The sequence below is a fragment of the Rhinoderma darwinii genome, chromosome 3, assembly GCF_050947455.1.
Source record: "Rhinoderma darwinii isolate aRhiDar2 chromosome 3, aRhiDar2.hap1, whole genome shotgun sequence".
In the NCBI taxonomy this organism is placed as follows: domain Eukaryota; kingdom Metazoa; phylum Chordata; class Amphibia; order Anura; family Rhinodermatidae; genus Rhinoderma; species Rhinoderma darwinii.
In genome coordinates this window covers 157972875-157987471 of record NC_134689.1, presented here as the reverse complement: position 1 = coordinate 157987471, position 14597 = coordinate 157972875, and the positions used below count along the sequence as shown (strand labels likewise).

The window sequence follows — 14597 nt, the reverse complement described above, 5'->3', positions numbered from 1 at the left end:
TGGTGGTCCTGGGGTGTCTCCTAGGGGGTTCCTCTTCTTCATCACTGGATGAGGAGGTGGATAAATAAAACAGAGTCTCACCATCCGACGAGTCTGTGTCGGAGGCAAGAAATGAATATGCCTCTTCGGCAGTAAATGTCCGTTGGGACATGTTTGTTTGCTTCCCTAACTAGGAGCAATAGGCTGCTACCTAAACCAGCGAAAAAAAATTGTGTTTTTATAGAACGAGTGGGCTTCCCTGAGACTAAACCTAACTAGGGCGAGGGTTCCTAACACTAAACCTAACTAGATTTTATTTGAACTTCCCTGAGACTAAATCTAACTACGGTGACTATTCCCTGACACTAAACCTAACTAGATTATTCCGAGCTTCCCTAACACTAAACCCAGTGCCGCACCTGCCATGAGGCGAGGTGAGCTGACAGCCTCAGGCGGCGCCACCTAGCCGAAAATGGGGGCGGCATCAGTGGCGTAACTACCACAGTAGCAGCCGTAGAGGTTGCTACGGGGCCCGTGGCTTGAGGGGGCCCGTGCCGCTAGCCGACACGACCCCTATATGCCCGGTGGTGCCGCTAGCAGCCGTTATGGCTGCTACTGCTGTAGCTACGCTACTACGGGCCCGCACCGCCGAGCCTCTAACATTTATGGGCTGGGCGACACGGGACCCCTCATGCCTGGGGGCGTCGCTAGCACCGGAGGGGGCCCCGGTGCTAACGACAGCCACCCCCGTCTTGCAGTAATTGTACTTGCGTCTATAGCACGCAGGTACAAATACATGCATTAGTGCTGAATGCTCGACCATTCAACACCTTACAATGACACTGATTGGCGGGGAAAAATGACTTGCCCCACCAATCAGCGCCTTTCAACAATGCTAGCGTCGCGAAGGCTCTTATTGACGGGGCAAGTCATTCTATATGTGGGGATTTGGGGCACTATATACAGGGGGAGCTATATGTGGGACATGATATACAGTGGGAGCTATATGTAGGGCACTATATACAGGGGGAGCTATATGTGGGGATGTGGGGCACTATATACAGGGGGAGCTATATGTGAGGTACTATCTACAGACACAGTGTATGGTACTATTATAATCAAGGACACTAGTGTATGGCGTTATTATATTTAGAGGTTTTGAGAATTTTAACTTCGTTTATAGGTGCAGAAATGTTTTAAAAGTGAGAAGCTGAAGACATCAGAGCAGAAAACTGCAGAAATGGGTCATGGACGGGAGAAATCCATCATAGAGGTCTGGACTAGAGGGAGAAGAAAAGAACTAGAATCTGAGATGTCACCGGTGAGTCACTTAATGTAAATGTTTATTCTGCCTCTAATCAGTAATGTAGTCACTGTATGATCTGCAGCGAGATGATGGGTGGTATGATTTTTTTTTGTGAAACAGCATCTCCCAGCATATCCTTACCATTATTCGGGCCATGCTGGGAGCTGTAGTTTTACGCCGTACAAACCTATACGGCAGGCAGGGGCGTAGCTAGGAAAGACTGGGCCCCATAGCAAACTTTTGACTGGGGCCCCCCCTCCCCTGGGTGTCACACAACCCCCCCCCCCCTTGTAGATAGTGCCTTTTTTACAGCCCCCTGTAGATAACGCCATACAGTCCCCCCTGTAGATAACGCCATACAGCGCCCCCTGTAGGGAACGCCATACAGCGCCCCCTGCAGGGAACGCCATACAGCGCCCCCCCTGCAGGGAACGCCATACAGCGCCCCCCTGCAGGGAACGCCATACAGCGCCCCCCCTGCAGGGAACGCCATACAGCGCTCCCCCTGCAGGGAACGCCTTACAGCGCCTCCCCCTGCAGGGAACGCCATACAGCGTCCCCCCCTGCAGGGAACGCCATACAGCACCCCCCCTGCAGGGAACGCCATACAGCGCCCCCCCCCCCTGCAGGGAACGCCATACAGCGCCCCCCCCTGCAGGGAACGCCATACAGCGCCCCCCCCTACAGGGAACGCCATACAGCCCCCCCTGCAGGGAACGCCATACAGCCCTCCCCTGCAGGGAACGCCATACAGCCCCCCCAAAAAAATGCGACCCACAGTGTGTCCTACAAATAACATGCATCCCCTATCCACAGGATAGGGGATACATGTGTGATCGCTGGCAGCGATAGGGAGAACGGGGGACTGAAAGTTCTCCATCACTAACCTCTGACTTCCGGCGTCTGTGTCGGCAGCTCAATAAAAATGAAAGGAGCGCTGGTCACGCATGCGCACAAGCGCGACCGGCGCTCCATTAATTTCTACGGAGCTGCCGACACAGACCCCGGAAGTCCGAGGTTTGTGATGGAGAACTTCAGGGGACTTTCAGTCCCCCGTTCTCCCTATCGCTGCCAGCGATCACACATGTATCCCCTATCCTGTGGATATCCTGTGGATAGGGAATACATGTCTTTTGTTTAATGGCAGAGCGGGGAGATACCTCCCTGCTCTGCCGTAGTGTTCAGTGGCGTCCCGCTGTAGCAGCCATAGCGGCTGCTAGCGGAGCCTCCGGCCATGGTGGGGGCCCGTGCCGGCGGGCGACACGGGCTTCCTCATGCCGCGGGCCCCGTAGCAGCCGCTACGGCTGCTACGGCGGTAGTTACGCCACTGACGGCAGGGGTTGCACTAAATTGAGCTGTATTTGTTCTGGTGCTCTATATATGTCTGAGCTTGGTTATAGTGTTGCATTTATGTACTGAGCTTGGTTCTGGTGTATTATATATCTACTGAGCTTGGTTCTGGTGTTGTATTTATGTATGAGCTTGGATCTAGTGCTGTGTATATATATGTATGAACTTGGTTCTAGTGCTGTATATATGTCAGAGCTTGGTTCTAGTACTGTATGTACTGAGCTTGGTTCTGGTACTGTATATATATATATATATATATATATGTATGAGCTTGGTTCTGGTGCTGTATATGTATGGGCTTGGTTCTAGTGCTGTATTTTTGTACTGAAGTTTGTTCTGGTGCTGTATTTATGTACTGAGATTTGTTCTGGTGCTGTATATATGTCAGAGCTTGATTCTAGTGCTGTATTTATGTACTGAGCTTGGTTGTGGTACAGTATGTATGTCAGAGCTTGGTTCTGGATCTGTAGTTATATAGGATATATCTATAATAACAAAATTGCAGGGCAGATGGAATTGTTCTCAATTCATTGTATATTTCATGGGAACCGGTCTGGTAGTTTTAAACTCTTGAACCGCCACCATGCGGTAATACATGACCTGACAATATTTCCCCTGTATGTTTTTTCTCAGATGCAGCAAAATCTTTAAAATCCACTTTTAAAACGGCGCACACTATATGTTAATTACTTATTAAAGGGACATGAGGCGGTGCCGATATCCCGACGAGTCACACAGTCCTGCCTCCAAACCCAACTTTCCATGTTTGATTGACATCCCCTGGCTGATACAACTTTCTCGGATGCGCCATTGCCTTGTGGCACTATACACCAAGGGGGGCTGCGTGGCACTATATACAAGGGGAGCTGTGTGGCACTGTACACATGGGGGAGCTGTGTGGCAATACTAAGGGGGGCTGTGTGGCACTATTTACAAGGTGGAGGGCTGTGGCTCTATCTACAGGGGGCTGTGTGTGGTGCAAATTACAGGGGTCTGTGTGTGGCACTATCTACTAAGGGGGGCTGTGCAGCACTGTATACAAGGGAGGGGGGCTGTGTGGCACTATATACAGTGGGAGCTGTATATCGCTATATACCAGGGGGGCTTTAAAGCGATATCTACAGGGGGGCTTTATTGCACTATCTACAAGGGGGAGGTGGGGGTCGCTATCTACAAGTGGGGTGTTTTTGTCTGCCTGCTATGGGGCCCAGTCTTTCCTAGTTATGCCCATGGGCGGCATTTTGAACCAGGGACAGACTGGACCGGGGGAGGGGGCATGCCTTATTTTACTTACCTGACGTGCCGCATGATAGTACCCATCTGTAAGAACACTCCTGCTCCTCTCTGACGCTGTACGCATCACGCGCAGCCAGAGAGGAGCAGGTCTGCAGAAGGAGCGGTCGAGTGCTCGATCCTCAAGAAGAGGAGTGACGAGATGCACGATGCACAAGGTGAGCGGTGAGCCGCGGTCTGTATTAAAAGCTGAGCGCCACTTACAGCGCTCATGCTCCTGCCTTCACTAATTTAAATGGTGTGGGCCGGCCGTAGCTGGGGGACCGGGACCCGGGAGTATATTGCAAGGGAGGTCTGGGCATTTTACTGACAGCCAAGGGCTCTATGGGGGGGGGGGGGGAATCCACCCCATAGAGCCCTCAGGTTACTATAATGGAAGGATGGGGGATGCAGGGGAGGGGCGGTCTGAGCGTCTGACTTACTACAGAGGGCTATATAGGGGGGAGTATTCTGCCCCCCGTTTAGAGCAGTCAGTCGGATACTCAGACCCCCCCTAACCTTTCAGTATAGTAAATAGTGAGAGCTCTATGGGGGGATTATTCCCCCCTATAGAGCCCTCTGCTGTCAGTAAAACGCCCAGACGCCCCCTTGCAGTATACTCCAGGCCCCCCAGCGTTGGCCGACCCCTTTTAAATTAGTAGGCAGATACAATAAAGCAGCTGCAGCCTAGCATCACCAGGGTGGGAAGGGACACATTTTTTGGCCCTTCCCAGCCTGATAATACCAGCCTGCGGTCGCCCCGCTGCCTAACCGTCGTTTCAGATGGCCAGGTACTGAATCATGCTCGACTCTTCCCGGTATCCCTGGCGGCAGTGGGAACCGGGGTAATAATAGGGGTTAGTGATAGCCTTTTTACTGGCTAATGCTACGCCCCAGCCTTAGTAATTGAACGCTGTCAATCAGACCTCAGCCCTAAGACCATAATAAAGTATTAAAAAAAACAGACATACAAATATTTTTTTTAGAACCGTTTAGACGTTTCACAGGAATTAAGGCAACGTAGAGGTGACATTTTCACATTTCATTTTTTTTTTTTGCAGAAATTCATTTTTAATCTATTTTTTTTTGTAACACAGAAGATTTTACCAGAGAAACACAAGTCAATATGTATTGCCCAGTTTCTGCAGTTTTTAGAAATATCCCACATGTGGCCCTAGTGTGCTAATGGACTGAAGCACAGGCCTCAGAAGCAAAGGAGCACCTAGTGGATTTTGGGCCTCCTTTTTATTAGAAAATATTTTAGGCACCATGTCAGGTTTGAAGGGCTCTTACGGTGCCAAAACAGTGGAAATCCCCCAAAAGTGACCCCATTTGGGAAACTACACCCCTTGAGGAAATTATCTAGGGGTATAGTGAGTATTTTGACCCTGCAGGTTTTTTGCAGAAATTATTGAAAGTGGGCCGTGAAAATGAAAATCTACATTCTTTCAAAGAAAATGTAGGTTTAGCTAATTTTTTCTAATTTCCACGAGGACTAAAGGAGAAAAAGCACCACAACATTTGTAGAGAAATTTCTCCTGAGTAAAACAATACCCCATATGTGGTAATAAACTGCTGTTTGGACACACGGCGGAGCTTAGAATGGAAAGAGCGCCATTTGGCTTTTGGAGCTCAAATTTAGCAGGAATGGTTTGCGGAGTCCATGTCACATTTGCAAAGCCCCTGAGGGGACAAAACAGTGAAAACGCCAAAAAAGTGTCTACATTGAGAAAACTACACCCCTTGAGGAATCCATCTAGGGGTGTAGTGAGCATTTTGACCCCACAGGTGTTTCATAGATTTTATTAGAATTGGGCAGTGAAGGTGGCTTGGCAGCCGAGAGACATGGCTGCTTGATTCTTGAGCTCCGGCACCACAGCAGCTATTTTAATTGCACGGCTCTTCCTATCCATATAAGTGGACTTTGGACGACACTGATTTAATCGCTAATGATGACCAGAGGCAAGAGAAGCCTTAAACAACAAGGCAAACTGGAATTTTATTTCCAGCATCCCATTCACTTACCTCCAGTCCAGTCATCCGACAGCCTCAGAACATCTTTGGCCTGATAAAGCGGTGGCAGTCCTGGGTTCCAGATATAGCCCACTGGCGGCGGGAGCCACAGAATCTTTGGGCGCCAAACCCACAACGTGGCCATCGCCATCTTCTCCCTCTGTGAGTCCTGTGAAGCAGAGACCTAAACTGCACCATCAGACTCCTCAGGATGCCGAGGTAAGCCAGCGTACTTCCCTCCCCAGTATACCGTCGACGGTTAAGTCGTTTATGGACATACCTACCAATGATAGCCCTGCAACAGGTTCCTTGATGAAGGAGATGCTGCTGGCGTTCAGCCTTTCAATGCAAAAATAATTTACTGCTTTATTGGCTCCTATTCATGCTACCTTGCATGGCCTAGGCCAAAGAGTACACCACGTGGAGCACAAGATGGGGGACTTTGCTGAGGCACATAACCACATTGCGGATTTGCAGAATGATATGTCAGCAGAGATAGAGAGCCTGAGAGCCAAAGTTATAAATCTTGAAGACCGCTCACGGCGGAATAATGTAAAAATCTGTGGCATATCAGAAGATGTTCCACCGAAAGAACTCAAAGCATATATTCAGGGCCTCATCAGGGCAGTTCTGCCGGAGTGTTCGCCTACAGATGTCATTATTGATAGGGCACATAGGGTACCTCATCCTAATCACCTTCCTGATACTTTGTCTAGAGATGTGCTCACACGCATCCATTATTATCATATTAAGGATGCTCTAATGGCCTCTGCCAGGTTGGTAGGGGCTCTGCCATCCCCGTATCAACATGTTAAGTTATTTGCGGACCTGTCTATGGTCACACTTCGACACGCAAGCAACTATCTCCAATTACTACTATTTTTCGTGATCACAACTTCGCATACAGATGGGGATTTCCGGTGAAAATCCTGATTCGCCACAAAGGATCACTTCATATTATTTCTGCACTGACGGAGGGGGAGAAATTTCTTCAGTTGTTGAATCTCCCGCTTTCAGATCTCGGAGATGAAAGATCCACCATTTCGACACACATGGACTCTGATTGGCAAGTCGTACCGCCTCGCAGACGGAATAATCGCTGAAGAGTTGTAGTAACGAACAGTGAGTGCCTTTGGGAGCTCGGTAATGTTTTTGGGGAACAAGCCCTAAGTGACTGTCCCTACACTTTTTTCTACTGCTTTTAAAGCTGCCTATGTGTGTCTTATGTTTACTTTGTTGTTTTAATAGATATCTAAGTTTCATATATGTATATTTAATTCCAGATGTTTTGCTGTTTATATCAGCTAGGCATATGATTGCATATATTGCTTTCAGGTTCAATATGACTTCAAATACATGGTGTAGGAGATTAGCAGGGTGTGTTGGTATTATATGTATTAATCCTCCTTCTCATGATGCTCATCTCGACTCTGATAATGGGAAGGTTTGTTACTATATTATGCACTTGAATATCACAGCGTTCTATATAATATTCCAAGATGATTACGTTTGCTTCTTTAAATGTTAAGGGATTAAGTAGTCCCCATAAGAGTTCTTTTATGTGGAAGGAGGCGCTTTCCCTGCAGTGTGACATTTTTTGTGCTCAAGAGATTCACATTTTGGAAAGGGATGCGCATAGAATTAGACATCCCCAATTCTCTAGGGTTATTCTATCCCATCATAATAGGAAACAAAGGGGCGTGCTCTTGGCTATTAAGAACACGGTGGTGTTCACCCCTTTAACATCTTTAGTAGATCAGTGTGGGAGATACATCATTCAAGTGGGTGAACTTAATAACGCTTTGCTTACTATAGTAGTAGTTTATGTTCCGAACACTCATCAGCTCCATTTTCTTCGTAAATTATTTGGCAAAATAAACAGGGTGAAATTAGGTGTATTGGTAATTTGTGGGGATTTTAACACTGTACATGACCCACTGATAGATTCCACAGCCACGCATAGATCCAAATACCAAGCCATGGCCACGATATTACAGGAGATGGATATGTATGATGTGTGGCGGATTCAGCATGATTCAGAGAGAGATTATACCTTTTTCTCCCCAGTGCACAATTCCTACTCTCGTATTGACCTTTTTTTGACTGATAGAGCCTTGCTCCAAAAGGTTGAAAAGTCTAACATTAAGGTAATTAAATGGTCAGATCATGCTGCCATTACTATGCTGGTGAATGAATCGCATACCACTTCCCCCCATTTTCTTTGGAGAAACAAACCTTACCTTATGTCTCATCACAAATATCGAGATGAAATTCGCAAGGGTATAGATGAGTACTTCCTTTTAAACGTTAACTCTGTTCAAGATCTGTTTATTCTTTGGAACGCTCATAAGGTTTTCATAAGGGGGCTCTTTATTAAATGGGGGCATAGAGCTAAAAAAGATAGGGAACGTACATTTGATGAGGTAATGCAACAGATTCGTGCTTTGGAATCTATAAATAAATCTGCTGTTTCTTTAGATAATGTAGAGAAATTACGCACCATTCGTATTCAACTTAAAGATTGCTTATTATATAAATATGAGAAGAATCTCAGATCTGTGAAGGCGCAATATTACTCCCAGGACAATAAACCAGGCAAACTTTTGGCTCATAGATTCAAAAAGAGGGCTGCAAAGAGTAAGATTCCATTCCTTACTAATTCTCCTCTACCCACGAAACTTTATGCCCCTAGAGACATAACGAATAAATTTAGGGAATATTATAACTCTCTCTACAACCTACAACCTTCACCTTTGGATACACAGAACCTTTACCACTTCATTGATGATTTCTTAAGTACTTTAGATCTCCCACGACTCTCGTCCGACCACTTAACTGCTTTAAACCTTCCCCTTACAGAGTCAGAAATTTCTCAGACAATTCGCTCTCTCCCGCTACACAAAGCACCTATCCCAGACGGCCTTTCTGGAATTTATTACAAGACTTTTGAGGAGTCTCTCTTACCACATTTATATAATGCTTTACATCATGCCATAGTAACGGGTTCCTTCCTTAAAGAAATGTTGAGCGCTATCATAATAGCGCTCCTTAAACCTGGTAAATCACCTGATTCACCCCAAAACTTCCGACCAATTTCCCTTCTTAATTCGGTTTTAAACATTTTTGCTAAAATCTTAGCTAGGCGCCTAGCCCCCATAATACTTTTTCTAGTTCACCAAGATCAGGCGGGGTTTGTGCAGGGCCGACAGGCACCGCACAACACAAGGAGAGTTCTCAACATTGTAGATCATGTGACAAAAGGAGAGACACCGCCTGTGGTGGTAACATTGGATGCTGAGAAAGCATTTTACCGCGTGAATTGGGATTTTTTTTTTCCTGGTATTAAAGGAGATGGGGTTTCAAGGTTCTATTGTGAATGCCATTAAAGCCTTGTATGCTTCCCCTTCAGCGAGGGTGTTTGTTACCGGGACCATCTCAGATGAGTTCTCAATAACGAATGGGACTAGACAGTGTTGCCCTTTATCCCCTTTAATTATTGCCCTTTCTATAGAACCGTTGGCACAAGCCATCAGGAAACACTCGGAGATACAGGGTAGTCAGATAGGTGATCGTTCCCATTGCATCTCTTTATATGCAGATTACATAATATTAACTGTGGGGAATCCGGAACTCCCCTTGGGTGCAGCTTTTGCTCTTAAAGAGGAATTAGGTGTTCTATCACAATACAAAGTTAATTGGGAAAAATCACAGGGCTTGCCTATACATTGCTCACCAGTAGTCCTGAGGTCCTTGCAGTCCCGTTTTTCTCTTGATTGGCAGCACAGCCAAATTAAATATTTGGGAATACATATTACCTCCAAGATCTCCCGTTTGTATCAAGCTAATTATTTACCTATGTTGGCCACAAGACATGTCCAGCCTAGCATCCCATGAGGTCTCATGGATAGGTACAGTAAAATAGAAGCATTTAAGATGCTTGTACTTCCAAAATTATTGTATCTATTCCGTACATTGCTGATAAAGCGACCTTTATCTTTCTTTACTAACGGACACAAATTACTTAACTCTTACATTTGGGAAAAACGTAAACCATAGATCGCAGCTAGAATACTGAACAAGGGAAAAAGGTTGGGGATCTGAGCTTACCAAACATACAGCATTACTATTTAGCCACTCAGATATCTCAGTTAAAATATTGGTAGAAGGGTGATACTACACAACATTGGGTTCATATTGAGGCATCCCTAGCGCCAGCAAATAAACTTAAAAGCTCTGTTCATAACGAGTCTGAACCCGCGCGCTACACATGCTTCTCTTCCTTACTTTTTGTCAGTCTCTGTCCAGAATTGGAAACAGTTTCACTGTATGAGTTTACGTTCTTCCATTTCTCTGCATACTTGTGCTCCTGTGGATTAGTTTCTTCTGCCAGAACTGGGGGTTTGCTTCAGTTGAATTCTCTTATAGACAATAATGAGGTATTACAATTTACTTACCTTCACAATAGATATGGTATTCCCCATAGGGATTTTAATAAATACCTTCACATTAGACATCTTCTACAAACTGATCACCCTTTCACAGTTTTAGCGAACCCAGACATATTTCATCTATGGTCTCAACCTGCCACTCGGACTCAAGGCATACGTCCCTTTTATGATATACTAGAATCCAAGGCTAAATTTGAGAAGACTGCTCCAATTTTGGCTTGGGAGAGGGAGCTCACACAAGTCTATTCCATGTCTAACTAGACCACATCGCTTACTTTTATGGCGAAACATTTGAGATGCACCCTCCACTATGAGGCGATCATGAAAACGGTACTCAGATGGTACTATACACCGGATAGAATTCAACACATGTATCCTATGGCATCCTATCTTTGTTGGAGGAACTGTGGATGTAGAGGCACCCTTCTTCACATTCTCTGGGATTGTCCATTGTTAACGGATCTCTGCATTTCTTCTTTCGAATTGTTATAAAAAATTGTGGGGACTCATATTGCCCCTTCTCCGGCTTTAGCATTACTATTTCTTGATATTAATTCAGTACCATCTGAGTATAGGGTCATATCGGCTCACATATTTCTAGCGACTAAGTTGGTCATTACTAGATACTGGAAAAGCCCCACGATACCTCCCATACAGGAAGTTATAGCGCATGTTAATAGTACGTGCTCTCACGAGAGGATGATGGCGTTTAAGGAACATTCCTACTCCAAATATGAAAAGATATGGAGACCATGGTTAAATAGTTTGTACAATTGTGTCCCATGATGTTTCACCATATCACATTCTATAATGTCCATACTGAATGTTATGGTATATGCTTAGTCTGTAATGTTCTATTCTAATGTTTGTCTAGTTATTTTATATAGCACGTGCTTTTGGACGTTAAGTTCTGTACAGCCATCTAAGGTTCATCTTTGACATGTATAATGCTTGGTCTTATATGCACGGTTTTATTGTATTATTGTCCATTTGCAATGGATTTCTCTGTTGTATTCCATGCACTTGTTGGAAATATTTGAAGAAATGCTCAATAAAAAAATGATAGATCTAAAAAAAAGAATTGGGCAGTGAAAATAAAAAAAATCCTTTTTCTTCAATAAGACGTAGTTTTAGCTCCAAATTTTTCATTTTCTCAACAAATAAAGGAAAAAAAGAACCTCGAAAACTTGTAAAGAAATTTCTCCTGAGTACGGCAATACCCCACACGTGGTCATAAACTGCTGTTTGGGCACACAGTAGGGCTCAGAAGGGAAGGAGCACCATTTGCTTTTGGAGTACAGATTTTGCTGCATTTGGTTTCTGGGCGCTATGTCGCATTTGCAAAGTCCCTGTGGGACCAAAATAGTGGATCCCCCCCAGAAGTGACCCCATTTTGGAAACAACACCCCTCAAGGTATTCACCTAGGGGTGTAGTGAGCATGTTAACCCCGCAGATGTTTGCAACATCGATTGCACAGTTATTTCTGCCAGAGTGAAAATGGGATTTTTTTTCCATAGATATGCCAATATGTGGTGCCCAGCTTGTGCCACCATAACAAGACAGCTCTCTAATTATTATGATGTGTTTCCCAGTTTTAGAAACACCCTACATGTGGACCTAATCTTTTGCCTGGACATTCGAGCAGGCTCAGGAGTGAAAGAGTACCATGCGAAATTGAGGCCTAATTTGGCGATTTACAAAATATTGGTTCACAATTGCAGAGGCTCTGATGTGAACTAATAAAAGAAACCCCTGAGAAGTCACCCCATTTTAGAAACTACATCCCTCAAGGCATTTACTAAGGGGTGTAGTGAGCATTATTAGCCCACAGGTATTTTCCACAAATGATTGCGCTGCGGATGGCGCAAAGTAAAAATTTAAATTTTTCCCTAGATATGCTATTTCAGTGGCAAATATGTTGTGCCCAGCTTGTGCCACTGGAGACACACCCCCCAAAAATTGTTAAAAGGGTTCTCCCGGGTATGGCGATGCCATATATGTGGAAGTAAACAGCTGTTTGGGCACGCTGTAGGGTTCAGAAGGGAGGGAACGCCATTTGGCTTTTGGAGCGTGGATTTTGCTTGGTAGTAGTTTTGTTTGGAGTTTTACTGGTATTTTAGTTTATAAGGTGGGGGTACAGGTAAGCTGGGCAGAGTACATCAGGGGCATAGTCAGGTGGTATTATAATGGGGTAAACAATAAAATAATCCATAGATGTGTGTTACGCTGTGAAGTAATCCTTTCTGCATTGGCCAGTGTCCCACTGATAAATGTCCTTACTTATCCCCCTTTGGTCCACACTCCGCACCTTCGCAGTTTGGGGAATTTTGCTGGGAATTGTTGTCCTGCTATAATACGGGCGCCCTCGCCTCCAGCAGATATGTATGGACCTTACTCTTCCTGTTTCCCTAATTTTAGGGCCTTCATAAATCACCTCTTGAAACAGAAATATGTTTCCCTTGGGCCTGCACAACTACATATTTTTTATTTCCTGACTTATTGGAGCCTTAACTAATTAATTTTTTGATAGATGTCGTGTTATGAGATCTGGTTTTTGTGGGACGAGCTGTAGTTATTATTGTTACCATTTTGGGGTACATGCGACTTTTTGATCACTTTTTATCCTATTTTTTGCGAGGCAAGGTGACCAAAAAACAGCAATTCTGGCATAGTTTTGAAAGTTTTTTTATACAGCGTTCACCATGCGTTATATGTTACATGTTAAGTTTACTCTGCAGGTCAATACGATTCCGGTGATGCCAAATTTATAGCACTTTTTTATGTTTTACAACTTTTTGCACAATAAAATTACTTTTGTAAAACGAATGTCTTTTTTCTGTCGCCATGTTGTGAGAAGCATAACTGTTTTATTTTTTCGTCGACGGAGCTGTATGAGGGCTTGTTTTTTGCGAGATGAGCTATAGTTTTTATAGGTAAAATTTTTTGGATACATGCAACTTTTTGATCACTTTTTATTCAAATTTTTGTAGGTAAAAGTGACCAAAAAACAGAAATTTTGGCATTGTTTGTTATTTTTTTTTTACGCCGTACACCGTGTGGAATAAATAACATAATATTTTTCTAGTTCAGGTCGTTACAGATGCGGCGATACCAAATATGTATGTTTTTTTTATTCTTTTCAATAATAAAGGACTTGATAAGTGAAAAAGGGTGATTGTGTTTTTTTTATTACTTGAAACTTTATTTGACAACTTTTTTTTTACACTTTTCTTTAGTCCCACTATGGGACTTGAAGGTCCAACTGTCAGATTTTTTTTCTAATACAGTGTCCCACTGTCCCACAGTGTCCCAGTGTCCCACTGATAAATGTCCTTACTTATCCCCCTTTGGTCCACACTCCGCACCTTCGCAGTTTGGGGAATTTTGCTGGGAATTGTTGTCCTGCTATAATACGGGCGCCCTCGCCTCCAGCAGATATGTTTGGACCTTACTCTTCCTGTTTCCCTAATTTTAGGGCCTTCATAAATCACCTCTTGAAACAGAAATATGTTTCCCTTGGGCCTGCACAACTACATATTTTTTATTTCCTGACTTATTAGAGCCTTAACTAATTAATTTTTTGATAGATGTCGTGTTATGAGATCTGGTTTTTGTGGGACGAGCTGTAGTTATTATTGTTACCATTTTGGGGTACATGCGACTTTTTGATCACTTTTTATCCTATTTTTTGCGAGGCAAGGTGACCAAAAAACAGCAATTCTGGCATAGTTTTGAAAGTTTTTTTATACAGCGTTCACCATGCGTTATATGTTACATGTTAAGTTTACTCTGCAGGTCAATACGATTCCGGTGATGCCAAATTTATAGCACTTTTTTATGTTTTACAACTTTTTGCACAATAAAATTACTTTTGTAAAACGAATGTCTTTTTTCTGTCGCCATGTTGTGAGAAGCATAACTGTTTTATTTTTTCGTCGACGGAGCTGTATGAGGGCTTGTTTTTTGCGAGATGAGCTATAGTTTTTATAGGTAAAATTTTTTGGATACATGCAACTTTTTGATCACTTTTTATTCAAATTTTTGTAGGTAAAAGTGACCAAAAAACAGAAATTTTGGCATTGTTTGTTTTTTTTTTTTACGCCGTACACCGTGTGGAATAAATAACATAATATTTTTCTAGTTCAGGTCGTTACAGATGCGGCGATACCAAATATGTATGTTTTTTTTATTCTTTTCAATAATAAAGGACTTGATAAGTGAAAAAGGG

At 43.9% G+C, this 14597-nt stretch overlaps 1 protein-coding gene across 1 annotated transcript in view; it reads left to right on the top strand.

The window, feature by feature from the left end:
• Nucleotides 1–6277, top strand: part of TSPAN8 (tetraspanin 8) — a 63232-nt gene extending 56955 nt beyond the window's left edge. The window contains exon 9 of the mRNA XM_075859396.1: nt 5939–6277. Within this exon, the coding sequence (XP_075715511.1) occupies nt 5939–6277 (339 nt within the window). The remainder of the gene's footprint in view (nt 1–5938) is intronic.
• Nucleotides 6278–14597: the final 8320 nt, after the last annotated feature.